Source organism: Pleurodeles waltl, chromosome 2_1, assembly GCF_031143425.1.
Source record: "Pleurodeles waltl isolate 20211129_DDA chromosome 2_1, aPleWal1.hap1.20221129, whole genome shotgun sequence".
NCBI classification, from domain to species: Eukaryota; Metazoa; Chordata; class Amphibia; order Caudata; family Salamandridae; genus Pleurodeles; species Pleurodeles waltl.
In genome coordinates, this window is record NC_090438.1 from 705,099,388 (window position 1) to 705,118,565 (window position 19,178).

Here is a 19,178-nt window from a genome sequence, read left to right on the forward strand (position 1 = left end):
TCAGTGAAAACACTACAAAATGGCATGACACAGGTTTAGAACAACAGGTAATATTTCTCTAAATAAAACAAGACCAAAATGACAAAAATCCACCATACACAAGTCAGGCTATGAATTAAAAAGCAAAAAGAGTGTGTGTCGGAAAAGGCCAGCAATGCGTCGATTTCTCACTCCTACTTCAAAGGAAAGTCTCTCTTGTTTGTAAGATTCTGCCTTGGCCAGACCAGGCCCCAGATACACTTTCAGGTGTAAGTGACCACTTCTCCCCTCCCTCCTAGCACGGATGGCTCATCAGGATATGCAGGTAATACCCAAGCTCCCTTTGTGTCACTGTCTAGAGGGAGGTGCAACCAGCCAAACTGTCAGACTGACCTAGATAGGGAATTCGCAGACAGGCACAGTCACAGAATGGTTTAAGCAAAACAATTCTCACTTTTCTAACAGTGGCATTTTCAAACACACAATCACAAAACCAACTTCACTAAAAGATGTATTTTTAAATTGTGAGCGCAGAGACCCCAAACTCCATTCCTATCTGCTCCCAAAGGGAATCTACACTTTAATCATATTTAAAGGTAGCGCCCCTATTAACGTATGAGAGAGATGGGCCTTGCAACAGTGAATAACGAATTTGGCAGTATTTCACTGTCGGGACATATAAAACACATTAGTATATGTCCTACCTTAAACATACACTGCACCCTGCCCATGGGGCTACCTAGGGCGTACCTTAGGGGTGTCTTACATGTAAGAAAAAAGAAGGTTTAGGCCTTGCAAGTGGGTACACTTACCAAGCTGAATGTGCAGTTTAAAACTGCACACACAGACATTGCAGTGGCAGGTCTGAGCCATGTTTTCAGGGCTACTAATGTGGGTGGCACAACCAGTGCTGCAGGCCCGCTAGTAGCATTTGATTTACAGGCCCTGGGCACCTCTAGTGCACTGTACCAGGGACTTACCGGTAAATCAAATATGCCAATCATGGAAATCCAATTACACATACATTTTACATATAAGCACTTGCATTTTTCACTGGATAGCAGTGGTAAAGTGGCCAGAGTAACAAAAACAGAGTCCAGCACACATCAACAACCTGGGAAACAGAGGCAACAAGTTAAGGGAGACCACACCAAGGATGCCAAGTCTAACAAGCACCCACAAGAATAAACCTTAATACTGTGGGCTAACCCTGCTCATCCTAAGGGCGCTCTCAAATGCCGTCAGCCATTTGTCAATGTCATTACCCTGTTGGTATTTATGGACAATCCTCTTGGGTAGCCTTGGGTCAAACCCACCACCCCTAGAAACCTCAAACACTTCTTCACTGCCACCATCTCTTCTCTCTTCTTCCATTGGCCACTTTTTTCTGGCCACAGCTAGCTTCCTTTCCTCTACAGTTATATAATCTACCTGGGCCTCAAGTTCTCTCTCCCTGAGGGACAGTTCTACATGTTCTGTGGTGGATCTTCACCTTCTACTAGCACTCTCTCTCTCTCTCTCTATATATATATATATATATATATATATATATATATATATATATATATATATATGTAAAATGTGAGGGTTAATAGCCTTTGTATATGTATTGTGGAATGGTGTGTATAGAGCCACTATTGCAGTCCTTTCTTTCCTATGGATCAGTGTGTAAGATTGTAAACTATTTTAGTCAACTGTTTCTCGAGAGTAGGGAACTTTACAGAGATTGCAAATCCACTATCAAAGACATGTACCTAGTTTTTAGAGGTTCCTTATAAGAATATAGTGTAGTTTCTTGTTTAGTTTTGAGAGTGGGGACGGGTTAATGACATCATTTTGTTCAATACAAACCATAGAGCATTTGAGTGGAAATGTATACTATCGGCCCAATGTTGCAGAATGAGTAGGCCATCCCCTCTGCTTGTGTAGGTCTTGTCACCAGATTTCCTTTTTTACATAGGTCAAGCAATATTATCACAGTCGCCAAGAGCCTTCTTTCTTAGCAGCAGCAAATAATACATGTTCAAATCAGTATTGATACGTGCACTCAATAGGGTATGATTACCCTAATTTCTCTCGAATTTGTAGGGGGGTTTGAAAGCCAATATCTCCTTTTGTATGAATGTACAAGTGAATTAATACTCAAACTACAGGTCTTGCCAATGACCGAATGTAAAATTTCATGAACAGTGTGTACTTTGATTATGGTAGAATTAGACACGAATGACGGTTCAGAAAAAAAAAACAGTACTTTTCTTCCTCTCCAATGAACTGGACTAGGCACTCTACCTCCTCTGTTAAAGGCACAAGCTGAAGAATCTACACTTCAAACACCGTCATGCCTAAACATCATACACACGGTCATGCACAAATACATGGACCACACAGAGTTGAACAACATCCCTGTCCTCATTGAATCTTATCCACTATGCCCTCCTTCTGCACAGTCATCAACCATACCTAAATTGCCTCTGTCTTTAGCCTCTTTCCTCTAATCCTGATACATGCACTATAATTAACTATAAATACTTTGCTGTATGTTATCTAGTGACATAAGTTGAACAGTGTTTAGAGGCCTTGGGAGTGTTAAAATTAGCCCTCTGTTGAGAATATTTGTCCCCAAGTGTTTTTCTGAGCATAGATCTTGGACAGGCATGCACTGTAGGGAGATATGCCCTCAGATGTGAACTGCGTGAGAAAACCTCTCTAGATGAATTCTGCTAAGGTGTATAAGCAGGGAGGCAGCTCCAAATCATCCAGTGTTTGCTTTGGGTTACTCCAGACCTGATCTTCATTGCTAAAGATTATAGGATGGGACCATCTGTGAAATTTCCAATTATGGAATAAGAAGGAACAGGACTTCTAGCCCATTATTGCCTGAAATGATTTATTGATCCACTGACCGAATGAAGCCTAAGTGATTGAAGCTTTGATTGAATCCCTGAGCATTTGTCTTGTATGCTTTGTCCACTTGGTGTTTTTGTGTTACGATGAATGCCACTTCAGAGGTGCATTTGGTGTGTTGTACTAGGTCCCCTGGGAAAGGGTCTAGCACTTTCCAAAGGGGATTGGTAAAATAATCAACTTATAAAGCAAGAATTGAAAACAAATAGTTATGGGAGCTTTCTGCCACATACCATTCAGAGCAAGACAGTTATCTGCCTACGCACCACTGCGCCAGATCCTAATGGCAGTTGCAGGCAGGGAAATGCCTGCAGGATTAGCTGGAAATGGCATCCAGTAGCCGAGGATGCATGGGACTCGTCGATGAAAAAGACAAAAGAAGTTAGAGATTGACACCAGGCCAGCAGCATCAGAAACATCAAGATCTCACTGCCCCCTCCCACAATGCTGTGCCGCATTTCACATTGGTGCTACTCAATCCCAGATAAAAGAGAGGAAACAGACAGAACAGCATATCAAAATTTAAAACAACATTAGATGCGGAACTTGCGAAACCCAAGCCACAACGATCGCCCTCCAATGTTGATGTGTCAACATGCGGTGCAAAATGCCTGGTGATTAATTTACCTAGGCAAATGTGTGGAGACACTGTGACATGTCAGTGCAGGAAGAGATACATGTACTACGAGAAGACATCTTAGCACCATGCTTGCTCTGCAGCTCATGGGACCTGTGGTCATGATGTATCATATGTAGGAGCATCACAACATCTTGGAGAAATACCCAGAGCTTTTCAAAAGGCTGAGAAATCTGTAAGATACTCAGGTCGCCATTCATATCAACAAAGCAATCAAACTTGGGGGCGTGGCCTGGCCGCCGGGCAAGATGGCCGTCACCGTGTGAGGCTCTGCCAGGCCCGGGGCTGTTTATCTGTTTTAATTCTCCTAGAGGCGGTGCTGGTGGGAGCGGACCTGTAGGCTCCTCGAGAAGAACCTCTGGGATGCTTCTGACGTCCCGGGAGCGAGAGGGCTGCCGGAGCTGGTGTGCTGATCTGCGCGGGCGGGCCTGTCGGCGGAGGCCCGGAACCGCTTATGGGCGAGCATGCGGGCCGGGAGCGGTGGAGTTCCTGGGGGACGATCAGCGGCTTAGTTGGGCCGCGGCCCGGGGCGCACTTGGGATCTGGCGGCCCCGCGGTCACGGAGACTTTTCGGGACCTTGTGGCCCTTGGGATTCTCCGTCGCTGTGGCCGCCGGGAACTTCTGGGCTTGGCGGGCCCGGTGACGCGGAGGGCCGTGCGTGGGGCTGGCCCAATTCTGGGTCCAGGGCCGACCCTGCATGGAAGAGGTTGGCCCTGAGGTCGGCGGCCGTCGAGGGCGCCGGCCATTGGTGCGTGGACTGCTGGGGGAGCCGTGCCTTGGCATTGTGAGGCCCCCTCCCGGTGTGGTGTCCGGGAGGGCTCGCCAGTACTCCCCAGAGGACAAGTGCAGTGCTGCCTGGAGCGCCTAATTGGATACTTTGAGCTGACTGCTGGAGATAAGTAATAGAGCCCAGGTGGTGGTAATGCTGGCTGTGACTGTGGCGACTCACTGAGGGCGAGGCAGTGGGGGTCCCCTCTTTTGGGGGTGCGGGCTCTGTCTGGGGGCCGCTCTCCCCACTGTAGTACAAATTCGTACTGCCTGTATAGTGCTAATGTATACTGTGAGAAGCCGCGTGGACTGGCTGGCTCCTTGGAGTACTCTACTGTTGGCCTGGGGAGGTCATTGCTCTGGCCATTCCTGTTGCTCGGGCGCAGGCAGGAGGCTGTAAGTGCTGAGTGGAATAATGGGCAAGTCCGATCAACGGCAAGCAAAACTCACCTTTGAGGGTAGGAAAAAAAGGAGTGCTGTTTCTGCCCCCCAGCCCAGTGACGTCGTAAACGGAGAGGATAGCCCAGAGGTGTCGGTAAGGTCCATGTTTTTGGAACTCAAGACTAGTCTGGCTGGTATTGACGCCCAGCTGGACCATGTGACAGAACAGCTTGACCGCATCAGGGCCCGGGTAGATGACCACGATTCCAGGTTCGAGGTACTGGAGTCACGCACGTCCGAAATAGAAGACGCACGCCAGGGTGATAGAGACCAGATTGCCCAAATGGAGCGTATCCTGGAGGTGATACGAAATAAGAACAAGGATTTGGAGGCGTGGTCCCGCCGTAATAACGTTCGCATCGTGGGGCTGCCGGAGGCGACTGATATACCTTGCATGGAAGACTTTCTGGAGCGGATGCTGTCTGAATTGTTTGCCGGCGAGCTTTCTCAGATGCTGGTGGTTGAGAGAGCGCACAGGTCCTTGGGGCCTCGGCCCCCACCGGGGACTCCTCCGCGTCCAATTATCGCGCGTCTCTTGAATTACCGGGATCGAGATGCTGTCCTCCGTTTAGCTAGGGAGAGAAGACCGTTGTTATACAAGAACTCGGAAAAATCAACTTCTTTCCTGATTACACCCCTGATGTGCAGGCTCAGAGGCGTGCTTTTTTGCCAACCAAGCGCCTGCTGAGTCAAGCGGGTGTAGGATTTGCCCTATTGTATCCTGCCAAGTTGAGGGTGCGACATGAGGGCATGCTGCTGTACTTCACGGATCCGAAGCTGGCGGCCAGGTTTGCTAGACGTTTGCCTAAGGTGCGGGGGGCTGCGGAGCCCCGGGGAATGGGCGCGACGATGCCACCTTAAGTGATAATGACAAACCTGCTCTGGTTGGCCTAATACCATTGGTTGGGGCTGCTGGAGTGCTCTGGACTGCTCTTTGCCTGGTCCCGTCTGCTGCGTAGCTTGCATCCTGGCCCATGGGCCCCTCTTCCCTAGTGCTCGCTGGGTGGAGAGCTATTAGGCCGGCTATCGCCCCTGGGATGAGTCCTGTCAATTCCTGGTTTTGTAATTGGGGGAGGGTTTTGGGACTGAATGGGTGGGTTACTGGAAGGGTTTGTTTGGGGGGCCTGAGTGGCTGGAGGGTGGTGTGGGTTTTCGCTGATTGTAGGGAAATTGTTTTTTTCTGCTGTTCTGGTTGTACTCTTGTTATGTCCCTGGCAGGTGGAGACGTGCTTTCGTGTGCGATGTTGGATGACGGCTGATGGGGCTGGGAGGTGAGGAAGCTTCTGTGGTTCGGTGTTGGACTTGGAACGTGCATGGGCTCAATGACAGGCGGAAGGCTCGACTGGTGGCTGCATATGTTAAGCGGCATGAAATTGATATTTGTATGCTGCAAGAGACTCATTTGGTGAGGGCTACCGTGGGTAGGCTGAAGGCTGGGTGGGTTGGTGAGACGCACTGCTCCGCGTACTCCAGCTGTGCTCGTGGCGTCGCAATCTTAATCCGCAAGGGACTGCAGTGGCGCACGCAAGAGGTCATAGTTGATCCAAATGGTAGATATGTAATACTGAGTGGTATGTTGCTTGACAGAAGCTTGTCGGCTTGTGGCGGTGTATGGCCCGAATGTCGATGATCCAGAATTCTTTCTAGTTGAATCGCTGGGGGCAGGGCAGTGATCTGGGGCGGGATCGTGAGAGTTCGGCCAGGATGCAGCATGTCTCTGCGGCTAAGTCTTTACAGGCAGTGATGCGGAATGGCGCACTGGTGGACTTGTGGCGGCAGCGACATGGAGGTGTGAGAGAGGGAACGTGTCTGAATTACGTTCACGGTGGCTGGTCGCGGATAGATCATTGGCTGGGTACCAGAGATGTGGAGGTCTGGACTAGAGCAGTGGATCATCTTCCTCGCACGCTGTCGGATCACTCTCCGGTTAGTCTGGAGTTGGCGATACCAACTGAACTGGGCCTGTCGGTTATGTGGCGGATACCTCGAGGGGTGCTTTGGGATGCGGCTTTTCGGGAGGAACTGCGTGAGGCGATTAAGTTGTATTTTGCCGAGAATCGGGGGTCTGTGAGGTCTCCTGGTACTCTTTGGGAGGCATTTAAGGTTGTTATTCGAGGAGTCTGCCTCTCGAAACAACATGGCATAGTTAAAGCCTTGAGGCGGGAGATGGCTGACATTGAGGGACGGCTTGCTGAGTTAGAGAGGCGAGTGGCTTCTAGTTGGTCTGGAGAAGTCCTTGCGGAGATTCGACAAGAGGTAGCGTTGTATGAAGAGGCCTTCCTCAGAGAAATTTGCTTTACTGAGAGATATGCTCGGGCCCGTCAATACGGGGAGGGTAAGATAGCCGGGCGTACGCTAGCGGATATGCTTCGTAGACCATGGGCCAGTAACTATGTTACTGAGGTTGTGGATGCTGACGGCGAGAGGGTGACTGGATCGAGTGGGGTTGTGCAAGTGTTTACAGAATTTTTCACGAGGCTCTATGCGGCACCGGCGGACCTGAGTACGGCTGCTGCACAGGCGTATTTTGAGGACATTGCGCTAGTGTGGTTTGATGAGGCGCACAGGAAGTATTTGGATGAACCGTTTACTGTAGAGGAGGTGGCTGCGGCTATTCGTGGTTTGCCTGGAGATAAGTCCCCCGGTGTAGATGGTCTGTCCCCAGCGTTTTATAAAGAATATGTGGATATTTTAGCCCCCTGCCTGTTGGAGGTGTATGAGGAAGCCCTGGAGACTGGGTCGCTGCCGGCCTCGCTTCGTGAGGCTCTGATAGTGACGATCCTGAAACCTGGGAAGGACCCGACCCGATGCGATTCGTATCGTCCACTTTCCATGATTAATATTGATAATATAATCTTGGCCAAAATGATAGCGGCGCGATTCCAGCCTCTCATCCCCAGGCTAGTGGTGCCGGATCAGTCGGGCTTCGTCCCTGGGAGGTCTACCTGTCATAACTTGTGCACCTTTTTCGCGGTTGCGGGCTCACTGGTGGCGGAGGATAATGCGGCAGCAGTCTTCCTCGACGCTCTCAAGGCTTTTGATTCCTTGGCCTGGGACTATATGTTTGCCCTTTTAGGCCGTGTAGGACTCAGTGTGCGTTTCGTAAATTGGATTAGATTGTTGTATACTCTGCCTACGGCTAAGTTGCGCCCGAATGGTTGTATGTCGGCTTCATTTCCCCTGTTGCACGTGGAATGCGTCAGGGGTGCCTGTTGTCCCCCCCTCCTTTTTGCTGCGGCGATGGAGCCTCTGGCGGCAGGGCTGCGACAGAAATATAATGATAGAGGTTTACACTTCCGACAGCGACCTATCCTGATATCTCTGTTTGCCGATGATATTGCGCTATATGTGCGGAATCCTGGTCAGAATCTGGACACATTGTTAGAGGAGATTGTGCGCTTTGGTACCTTTTCTGGCATTACTATTAACCAGTCTAAATCGACGGTTCTGCCTTTGACCTCTAAGGTGACAAGATTTGAATCTCGCTATCCTCTGGTTTGGGCGGAGGGGCCGGTGCGATACCTGGGTATACAGCTGAGTTGTGATAATGACACGCTATGGCTGGCTAACTACGGTGCTGCACTGGCATGGCTGGAGGAGAAAGTTGAGATTTGGCGGGCCCTACCACTATCGTTGATTTGGGCGTATTGCCATTGCGAAGATGGTGGTCCTTCCTAGGTTCCTGTACCTATTTGTGAATCTTCCCCTTCCGCTCACGAGAGGCTACTTACAACGCCTGCGTTCCGCGCTGATCCGCCTGGCGTGGGTGGGACGTAGTGCGCGCATTTCCTGGGAGAAGCTGACGTTACCGTTTGAACTCGGTGGGCTTGCTGCACCAGATCTGGAGTTGTACTATCTCTGTGCTCAGGCGCACTTTGCGTATTACTGGCTGAACCTGATTCAATACTTGCCGCACTTGGCGCCTGAAAGTGACTCTGTGTGGCCGGATGGCTTGATGCGAGCGCTTGGGAGGCACGTTCCGCCTCGAGTTAAGGGAATTGACACAGTGGCATGCACGATGAGAGCGTGGGGGATGTTGATGCAGCGATCTGGGGTCACTGTGCCCTTTGCTCCTTCCTTGCCTGTCATGGCGATGGCTGATGATCAGATGTATCGGGATGGTGGGGTTCGAGGGTTTCTCCGAGATGCTGGCTTGACTGAGCTGGTGGATGGCCGCTTGCTTGACGTCTGAGGCGCTGGCTGGCTGTGAGGGTACGGCGTTACAGCGTATGTATGCTCTTCGGGTTCGTTCCCTTTTGCGGACCCGATTGTTCGGCCCGACTGGGGCCCCCTTGGAGTTTCGCGCTTTGGAGGTTCTCTGCAGTGCGCAGTCGCCTAGCAAGCTGGTCACTAAACTGTATAACTGCATGCAAGAGCAGAGGAGTGGGTTTTTGGAATCTTCCAGGATTGCATGGGAGAGAGATTTGGGAGAGCCCATCTCGGAGGCTCTGTGGCGCGACTGTTGTGCTCATATGAGGGCGTTGTCCCCGAATTATAGGCTTAGACTGCTGCACTTTAAATTTTTGCACTGACTATACTATACCCCTGGGGGGCTTTATTTCTTGGGGCTACGTGAGGATGCGTGTTGTGCCCGCTGTCGGGCGCCGGATGCGGGTTTTCTGCATTTGGCGTGGGAGTGCGCCGAAGTCCATGTTTTTTCGGTAGCGGTTTTCAAAGCGATTTCTGAGATGGTTGACCTGGAGATACCTGTTTCTCCCAAGGTTGCGCTGCGTGGAGGAGATTCGGGGGCCGTACAGGCGTCTGGTGGGTCTGCTTTTGCTGTTGGCCAAGCGTAGAGTCGCCATGTGCTGGGGTGGGACGAGAGTGCCGCGTAGGTCTGAATGGTTGCGTGATGCCGCCTTTTGTCATGATCAGCTGATAGTTTTCTGGAACTTGATGCCTGAAGGGTCTCGGCCCAAGGATATTTGGGCACCACTGAATAAATTTTTGGCGGCCCGGAATGAGTAAGTGGAAGAGTTGGAGAAGCCCGCGCTTGAGCTTTACTACCCCCCCCCCACCCCTTGTTCGGGTATAACTTGCGTTAGTGAGTCTGGCTGGTATAGTTTGGCTGTGCACTCCACCTGCCTTCCTGTCTGTTCTTTCTGTTGTTGTCCCCCCCCTCCGATATGTTATGCTTAGTCCTCTGCTGCTTATAGCACGCCTCCTGGACTATTACTGTGGACTTTGCTATTCGATAATTGATGGAGGAAGCTTGAAGTAGTGTCCCTAGATATTGACGCTTAATGTGAGAATTATTTGTTGATGTCCCTTTGTGGAATGTGACACTGATGTAATCGATGGGGGCTGTTCCATACATTATTTGCTGTAACGATGAGGGGGGCTGTTTGTGTTAATGTATGTTTTACATGATAAAATCAATAAAATTAAAATAAAATAAAATAAAAAAACAAAGCAATCAAACTCGTAGCTCAGAATCATCGCTGAGTTCCAGTGCATCTTCAACCGCAGGTTGAGTAAGAACTTAAGAGCCTACTATAAAAAGACATAATTGAACTGGATGAAGGGCCTACTCTGTTGGTGTCTCCCATCGTTGCTGTGCTGAATAAAAATTAAAAAGAAATATGCATTTGTGTAGATATACGTCTACTGAACAGGGCCATAGAAAGAGTAAGACACCAAAGGTCCCCACTGAACAAAAATGATCAGCTGTTTAAACCGAGCTTCCGATTTCTCCAAGCTAGACCTCTTCAAAGGCTACCACCAGTTGACGCATGCCCCTCAGACACGCTGCATCACCACATTATCCACCCCGGTGTTGTTCTGCTACAAACACCTTATCTTTGCTGTGTCATCAGCAGCTGCGATCTTTCAGGAAATGGTGAGGAGAGTAATAAGGACCATAAAAACTGTCTAAACTACAGTGACAAAATGTTGGTATTCTGTCTCGTGAGAGAGGAGCATTACAGAGCACTAAGAGAAGTGTGCAGTCAGTTGGAAAAAGTTGGACTGACGCTTAGGGAGGACAAATGTGAGCTGGAGTAGGAGGAAATTATCTTATTTGGGCATATTTTTCCCAGGAGGGGTTTCAACCAGATTTGAGCAAAGTTGAAACTCTACACAAAGCATGAGCCCCAGCGAACGCTGCAGAAGTGAGGTAATTTCTAGGGTTAGCAAGCTACTGCTCTCGGTACATCAAAGACTTTGCCACACTAAGCCCCCCACATGGGCAATTGTTCATCTGGACCTCCGAGTGTGAAAAGGCATTTGTGGACATATGGTCTGCTGTCACCCATGTGGATCACCTCACTTATGTCGATGCTTCTCTATGCTCTGAACTCACAGTGGATACCAGCCCGTTAGGGACCATCCTAGCACAACACAAGCCTGGTCACAACCCAAATGCGAAAATTCAGCCGTGCATTGAGAGGTGAAGGATACATCTTATGGACTATGACTTCAAAATTGTTCACAAACCAAGGAAGCAACACAACCCTGTTGATTTTTATATTGAGACACCTTTTGCCAAGTACAAAACAGACCTCTTCCATGGCCGATGAATACATCAACTTTGCCCTGCGGCAAAATACTCCAACCCATATTACGGTGGAGGAACTGGTCAAAGAAACAACAAACGATGTCACTCTGGAAGTGGTGAAAAGTATCATGAAGCAACAGAGGTGGAGGCACATAAACAATAACAGCCAGGTCAGTGAAGGGGTCAATAAAGAAGAGATCTTTGCATTCAAACACATTCAGACTCTTACCTGAAAGCTTGTGAGCCTTGCACATGAGCGCTACAGGGGAGTGATGGCGATAAAAAAAAAATGCTGAGAGAAAAGGTATGGTCCTGAGTCACACTTGCCATGGACTACCTGGCTTTGAGTACTTCTTCCTGGGCAAGGGACATGACCGAACTGACCGTGCAACAAACACTAGCGCAAAACATATGAGTGAGTGTTGTGCTGTGGAATATCCTAGTACTAAGAGATTCACATGCAGGTCCTCGGATTTCTACTACCTATCTTCCTGTAACCTTTTTCTTAGTTAGAATCTTCTAATTTTCCTGCAGGATGTCGACAAAATCTTGAGTTAATGTATCTTTGAACTGAGCCTCAAGTGAGTGCCATAAGATGCAGACATTTCTGGGTGACCAGCTCATGTATGTTCACACTGTTTTTGGCCCCTCATTTCGTATTAAGGAATGCTCACAGAGAGATTTGCCTTGGCATTGGTGAAATGGATTAATGTTTCAAGCAGTCTCATGCTTAGGGAGTGGAGTAACAGGACAGTTACTTTATTTTTGCTTTTTCTACTTCTCTCTTGTATTTTGAATGAAAATCAATGTATGAGAACTACCTAGTGGTGCTGGAACAATTTTCAGAGTGGTGGTGCTGACATTAATGTTGCATCAGTGAAATCATAAGGATTGTGAAAAATCCAAGCATCGCACTAAGAACAAGTGTCGCAAATGATCCCTATCCATTCAGCAGGTGACTGCTAAGGATGTGGTATGCAGTCAATGGTGCATTTTGAGGCACACGTCACAAATGTAATATTAAAACATGGAATAGTAGCACATTGGTTTTTAAAGACATCAAATTTTCCATTGAAATGGCCACTTATTTTGCACAGACATATTTTACTGATAAACCTATTTAATAGGGTTTCACAAATGTTTGTCATTTGTGCGTACCGAAGAATTGTCTTCATTTGTTTTGATCCTATGAACATCTTTCCCTCGCACCTCGGAATTACAAAAAGAGGCTTATTTTTTTGTTTCATTATTGCTTATGTAATGTGAAACATTTTTACAGTTCACCCACAGGCATGTAAATTTTGTTCGGTGTTAGAAAATAAACTGACTTCCTACAGCTTTTTTTTCTCAATCCTGTTACCCTAACAAGACTGTTGGATAGTTCATATTAAAAAAACACTCTAACTTTGCAGTTAGAGAAAGGAAAGGAAACACCAACCTCAATATGAAAGGAATAAACAGCAATCTGTCAAAAGACATAGCCTGACGTTTGACCTCTTTCTTTCAACCCACCACAAATGTGCAAGATAAAAAGACCTTGTGCCAAGATGACAAATGACCTGAAGACATCTTTATTGCTCAGTCACATTCTGAAAACCAACATGGTTATTTTGGGGGTGCTGCAGCACCCCCAGCACACCTACATCCAGCACCTATGGACCTACCAACCCCATCAATTCCGTATAACATTTCCACATACATATCCAGGTGCACAAAGTTTTTCAGTTTAGAAACATAACACAATGGTAGCCTATGGTCCGTAGGTTAGTCAGTAGTATGTCTGAGCATTGTGAATAGGATACAGTTGGTTTGTGTAGCCTAATGTGCCTAAGTAACCTGCATTGTATGTGCTTTTTACATTCAACTGTGTATATCATTGCATGTGCTGGTGCTTTGTTTTGGCCTCAGTAACACACAGCATATTGTGTGGTTTGTCCTCCCATACCACACTCCTAAAGAAATGTCAGATGTTTAGAATGATTTTGGAAGTTCATGTCACAAAATATGTAGTTGTTAAGCTGGAGTAGGGCAAAACAGTACTTTATTTAATATTAACAACTAAACCTTTTGGTTTTATTTCCTCATTTGTGTTTTTGTTTTTTCAGGATAAAGAGGAAGTTTTATTCTTGGGATGAATGTATGAATTTGAGAGAAGTCAAGGTATGGACCCTCTATCACTTTTAAAAATGTCATTCTACGCACAGCTTTATTTATGGAAGGAAATGTGGCATTGGTACTAATATTTTATGTTGATTGTTGATACTTTTTTGCATTTATTTAAATGTTAACTTAACTTCATCTTTAACAGCCAAATGACTGGTATAGTCACAAGTCCAAAACCATCCATACATAGGTCTTATACGCAAAACATGGGTGTTACAAAGCTTTAATAAAAAGCACAAAAATTGATGTGTTTATATAGCGATTAAAAACTGGTTAAAAAGGATGAGAATTATTATTCGACAAATTCTTCTAAATCTAACAAGGTTGGAGAAGAAATTATTTAATCCTGCACCATTTCACAGCTATAAGGATTTAATTATGAACAGATTATTCATTCATCACTATCAAATGTCTTTTAAATATAACAAATATTTACATGTGGAATATGACATAGAATTAAAAAAAAATCCCATGCCCTATATGGACCATATCCTCACCCACCAAGTTTCCAATGTTTGAGTTTTCAATTTCCTCAGATAGCCAATATTTCTTGTTTGGCTGTCAGAAGTAAAATGGCAATAAGCTTACCTTTCTTTGTGAGCAAAGGATATATCTCTTGCAAATGGGAACCCAACATTATTATTTCAGGGCATTTCTCTATATTGCTACTTGTAATCTCTTAAATTGTTCTTCCAGAATTCTTTGCTCGTGGCATGCTTAGTTTAGTTTGTGTTTCTAATGAATACCTTTTTCATTCATCCTTGTCTAAATTGAGACTCCATTCCGTCTCCCATGTATCTCTGTAAATAACATTGCTTTCCATTTTAAGTTTCTGTATGGTGTGATATATGGCGGTGACAGCATGTTTCATATCTGCATGTGATGTGAAGCACTTCTCCATGGAAGTCAATGCTCTGGTGGCACCATGTCCTCTTTCACGTGTAATACCCAGTGCTTTGCTTAATATCCTTAAAATGTTTAACCTGGTCATCCCCTGTGTTGAAAATAAAAGCAATTGATAATACATGCATTAATAAGGTAGAATAAAAAGATGCTTGTTCACTGTGTGGGGCAAGCATCATATGACACTAAGGAAATATTGGTCAACACATAAGCATAATATTTAAGAGTGCTGCTTCAATTATCTCATTATTCATTATTTTCCAGACTATGCGCCCCTTAGGACTCTTTTAAATTGAGCCAAGAATTTAACGAACCTGTTAGAAAGTGAGATAGTGGCAAAGTTACAAGAGATTGTAAGGGATTTTTTCTCTCTAAATGTAGGTTCTGCCCCACCTGCTTTGGTGTGGGATTCCTTTAATGCATTTCTCTGCAGAAGGCTAATTAGTAAGGCTTCCTACAGAAGGCGAAAACATAAGGAAGAGATATACCGGTTGGAGGAGGGGATACAACAGGTAGAGGCCATGTTGGCTAGTCCAGGACTTGAGGAGGTGGATAACCTATAAAGTGTTTGTTTAATGCTGGGAGCGGAGATAGAGGGGGTGATTGAGGGTAGGGTCAGGAAGAGGAGAGGCATATAGGATGGAGCATTTTGAATATGGGGAGAACTGTGGAAATATATTAGCGTGGAAGTTGAACGCAGATAGAGAAAAAGGTAGGGTCATAGAGGTTAGAGAGGTTAATACAGGAAGGATAAAAAAGGGTGATAACCAGATTAGTGAACTCTTTCGAGATTTTGTTTTTCTGAGTTATATGCTGAGGAGTTGGATGTACAGACGATGTGGTAGGCTGGTTGGAGAGCTTGGACCTGGGCTCTTTGTGCGAGGAGGATAGTAGAATATTGAATGAGTTAAAAGAGTTATAACAGGCAAAGTGGGTAAAGCTCCAGGCCCAAATGGCTTGCCATTAGAAATTTATTGGTACTTGGGAGATTGTATTAACCCTTTTTTTTTATTTTTTGGACCTGTGTAATGACATCTTAGAAGGGAAGAAGTAAAATGCTCCTGACATGGAAGGAAGCAAATATTACAGTAATTCTGAAGCCTGGGAAGGATTCAAGATCTTGTGATGCATATAGACCTATCTCACTGCTAAATAATAACTACAAGATTTTTGTGAAAATGATGGCGGACAGGTTAAGTGGGGTCCTGGGAAAAATTATTCATCAGGATCAAAAAGGCTTTATGAAGGGGAAGTCGATGCAGGATTTGATACATATCTTGATAGGTTCAGTTGACTTGGCGACTACTCATGGGGATCCCTTGGCAATAGTTTTGGTGGATGCCACTAAGGCCTTTGATAGGGTAAAGTGGGTTGATTTGAGGAAGGTTTGTGAGATTTTTAATTTAGGAAATACATTTTTGGGTATTTTGCAGGGGATCTACCAGGACCCAGAGGCTAGGATTTTGGTAAATAAAATCTTATCCTCATCTTTCAAAATTAAAAGGGGCACGAGACAGGGGTGCCCGTTATCACCATTGCTTTTTAATATATATTTAGAGCATTTTGTCTGCAAACTTAGGAGGGATCAGAGGGTACTCCCGTTTTGCTGTGGGGATTGGAACAAGAACACATCTGACTTGACCCAGACCTTGGAGGTTTTGAAGGAACAGTCGGGGGCTATTGGGATGATTAGCGGTTTTGCTGTTAATGGTGAGAAATCGGAAGTAATGGTGTTGAATATGAAGGTAACCGGAGTCCCAGTTAAGAAAGAAGTAAAATATTTAGGAGTTAGTATAACGCAAGAAGTAGGTAAAATTGCAGAGGTTAACTTTAAAAAGATCCTGAGGGAATCAACACAATTGATGAAAAAGTGGGTCAGTCTCCCCCTCACAATTATAGGACGTGTGAATTTAGTAAAGATGAAAATTCTTCCAAAATGGCTATTTATCTTTAATGCAGTCCCGCTGATATTTGAGAAACAGTGGTTGAGTAAGTTTCAGGGAGAAATAGATAGCTTCATTTGGGCTTCAGAAGGTGTGCGCATTGCTTGGAAGAAGTTGAGGAGGAAGCGCTATGCATGGGTTATTTTTTTTAAATAATTCTAAGGAATTAAGGGAGGAACTGGGGGATTCTGAGAAGGGACGAATGTTTAGGGTTATGTTGAAATGTTGTGGTATACATCATGTGGACGTCTTGCACAAGTTTGGTGATCCTAAGTTCTTCGAAAAAATTAGGTTGAAGTTAATTAAGGATTGGGTAAAACTTTGGTGGGAACTGAGAAGAGCCGTAAAACTCCCATATTATAGCGGGTACTCACCAATTTGGGACTCACAGGGATCCCCGGAGTGGACTAGAGCCAAGTTGGCTGTCCCTTTGAAAGAGGCAAACTTTTTCCTTTGGGGACAATTGGTTAAAGAAGGGATGCTGGCGTCCTGTGAGATATTGAACAGGGAGGTTGGAGGTCGCTTATCCAGGTTTAAATATCTTCAGATTTCCATTGGGTTAAAGAATGTGAAGGAGGAAGTAGGGGCCTCAAATGAGCTGTAAGAGTTTTTATACTCTAACCCCCTTATAAGACATGGGACAGCAAAGCTTTATTGGTTGATCATGGAGACAGTGGAAGGAGCTTTCCATTATCCGGAGAGTGTGTGGGGGAAAGATTTGCCAGGCAAGCAACTCATGGATCTTTGGGAAGCTTCTAACGCCCTCCTATACGAGACAGTCCAACCCACGTATTTGAGAAAGAATCATCTTTATACTATCCATAGGGCCTACTGGACGCCTGCAAAATGATCTAAGATTGGGCAAGGAGGGGTTTGGGCTTGTAAAAACTGTGGCCTGGATGAGGCAGATGACCTCCATATGTTTGTGAGTTGTCCCCAGTTGGCAAAGTTTTGGGGTAAGGTGGAGGAGGTAATTAGGGGGGTACTTCTGATCAACTGCCAAATTGTCCCCTCCCTGGTCGTTTGGTCTACCTCAGGAACGCAAGACACCAATAAAGAAAGGGAAGAAGAAACTGCTGTTCTATATAATATTGTTGGCTAGAAGAGAAATTTGTAGAAAATGGGTGTCGGTTTTGCTTCTGACTTTTTTGGATTCGATAGAGGCATTAGTATATAACTCCATGTTGGATTCCAAAAGGGGGAGGAAGGAGCAGGAGCTCTGGGCTCCTCTCAGAGTCGGGTTGGAAGGTTCGTATGTTTGAGTCTGGACTGTCCGATGATTACACTGCTCCTTTGATCCTAAGTACACTTAGTGTATCTTATACAGCACATGGTCAGTGACTCTGCTCGGTTTCTGGGATGGGAGTCTCCTCACTGAGAGAGGTATAAGAGTCGGCGGAGGATCCCTGAGGTTTCGGGGTCACGCCCATCTCACCATTTAACAAAACTGATATTTAGTGTCATGTTCTTTGGGTTCAGGGCTACTTTGTGTGGGAGTGATATCAATTCATAAGCATCTCTCCCATATGTAAGACCATTGCGATGGTGTTCTGTGCCTTAGTCTCTCAGCGTTTTTTTTATTGACTGAGACCAAAGGTCCTCTGACTTGGTCATATTTACTTTAACCCCCACTGCCTGCTGGCATCCCCTCCAACTCCACTGTTAACTGTGTGGTCCAGGCAAATGGGTCTATCAGTGTCGGGAGGATATCATCTGCAAGTAATGCAGTTTTAAAAGTATCTCTCTTTAGCATTAGCATTTTAATGTGATTATCCCTTATGACCTGAGCCAAAGGTTCTGGGTAGACCGCAAACAGAAGTTGTGATAGGAGCCACCTTTGTCTTTTTCCCCTGCCAATATGCACTCCATCACACAGGAATCCATTAGATCTTATCTTTGCCTGAGTGAATGATATCCTGCCTGCAGCCACTTCAGTAGTTCATTACCGAATCCCATACATTTAACAGTTGCTTTCAGGAACCTCAGTTCTACCGGTTTAGTCACTTTTCAACATCTAGGACGAGCAATACCAACTGATTTATTATTTTCAGCTATGTCATCCAAGTGCAGAATCTTTTTCATGTTACTAAAACGCTTATAATCTGTGTTTAGCAAAGGTAGTGTCTCATGTGAAGAATGCCTTCCTGGATCCTTCCCCGTTTTTAACAGTAACACTTTGATGGCCTCCCAGTTTTGCACCCAGTCGTTTTAAAGTATTTATTTTTTAATTTCAACTCCCCACTGCACACTTCCTGTTGCTTCCCTCCCGCTTGCTCCTCTGTTGCATACACTTCCCTAGTGGTACTTAAACATTTCTTGAAAGCTCTACAACTCCCATTTGTTCAGTGTCCTCAAAAGAAAAAGAAATTTGACAAAGACATTTACGCAAAAATAACAAAAAACTCGAAGAGGTGAAAACATGCCCATATTTGCATCTCTTAATTGGGGTGAAAAGTGTATGTGCTTCCCATTAGTCCAGAATCTGCCTTCTACTAAGAACAGGCGCTGCTCACTAAAGACGTTAATTCCCCTCAAATAGGCCCAAAGCCTGGCCTTGTTCCTGGATAAGGGCTTTGGTGTAAAAAAAACATGTAGGATAACTACAAGCAGAGAACAGTTTAAAATCCTGCTATATATATATATATATATATATATATATATATATATATATATATATATATATATCTTAAAGGAAGCTTTGACGAAGTGTCCTGCATAAACAAGGGGGTTTCTTAATTGGAGTAATCAAGGCTGCCATTTTGTTTTTGTCTAGGAGTGTGAGAGGGATTGTGGTCACCATACTATACGATAAATGCAGACCAGCACATTGCAAGATTTAATAACTAAAGGCTGTAATTAATTTTTCCAGCTGTAGAAGTTAGTTATTTGAAAAAACGACGCAGAAAAAATGTAATTTAGAAAGAACTAGCAAACTTGGAATGA

At 45.5% G+C, this 19,178-nt stretch overlaps 1 protein-coding gene across 5 annotated transcripts in view; it reads left to right on the forward strand.

Moving 5' to 3' along the window:
• MAK (male germ cell associated kinase) overlaps positions 1-19,178 on the forward strand; it is a 420,577-nt gene that overhangs the window by 106,330 nt on the left and 295,069 nt on the right. For all 5 annotated transcript variants that reach the window (XM_069216975.1, XM_069216982.1, XM_069216967.1 and 2 more), the window contains one exon: positions 13,332-13,386. In XM_069216975.1, the coding sequence (XP_069073076.1) occupies positions 13,332-13,386 (55 nt within the window). The remainder of the gene's footprint in view (positions 1-13,331; positions 13,387-19,178) is intronic.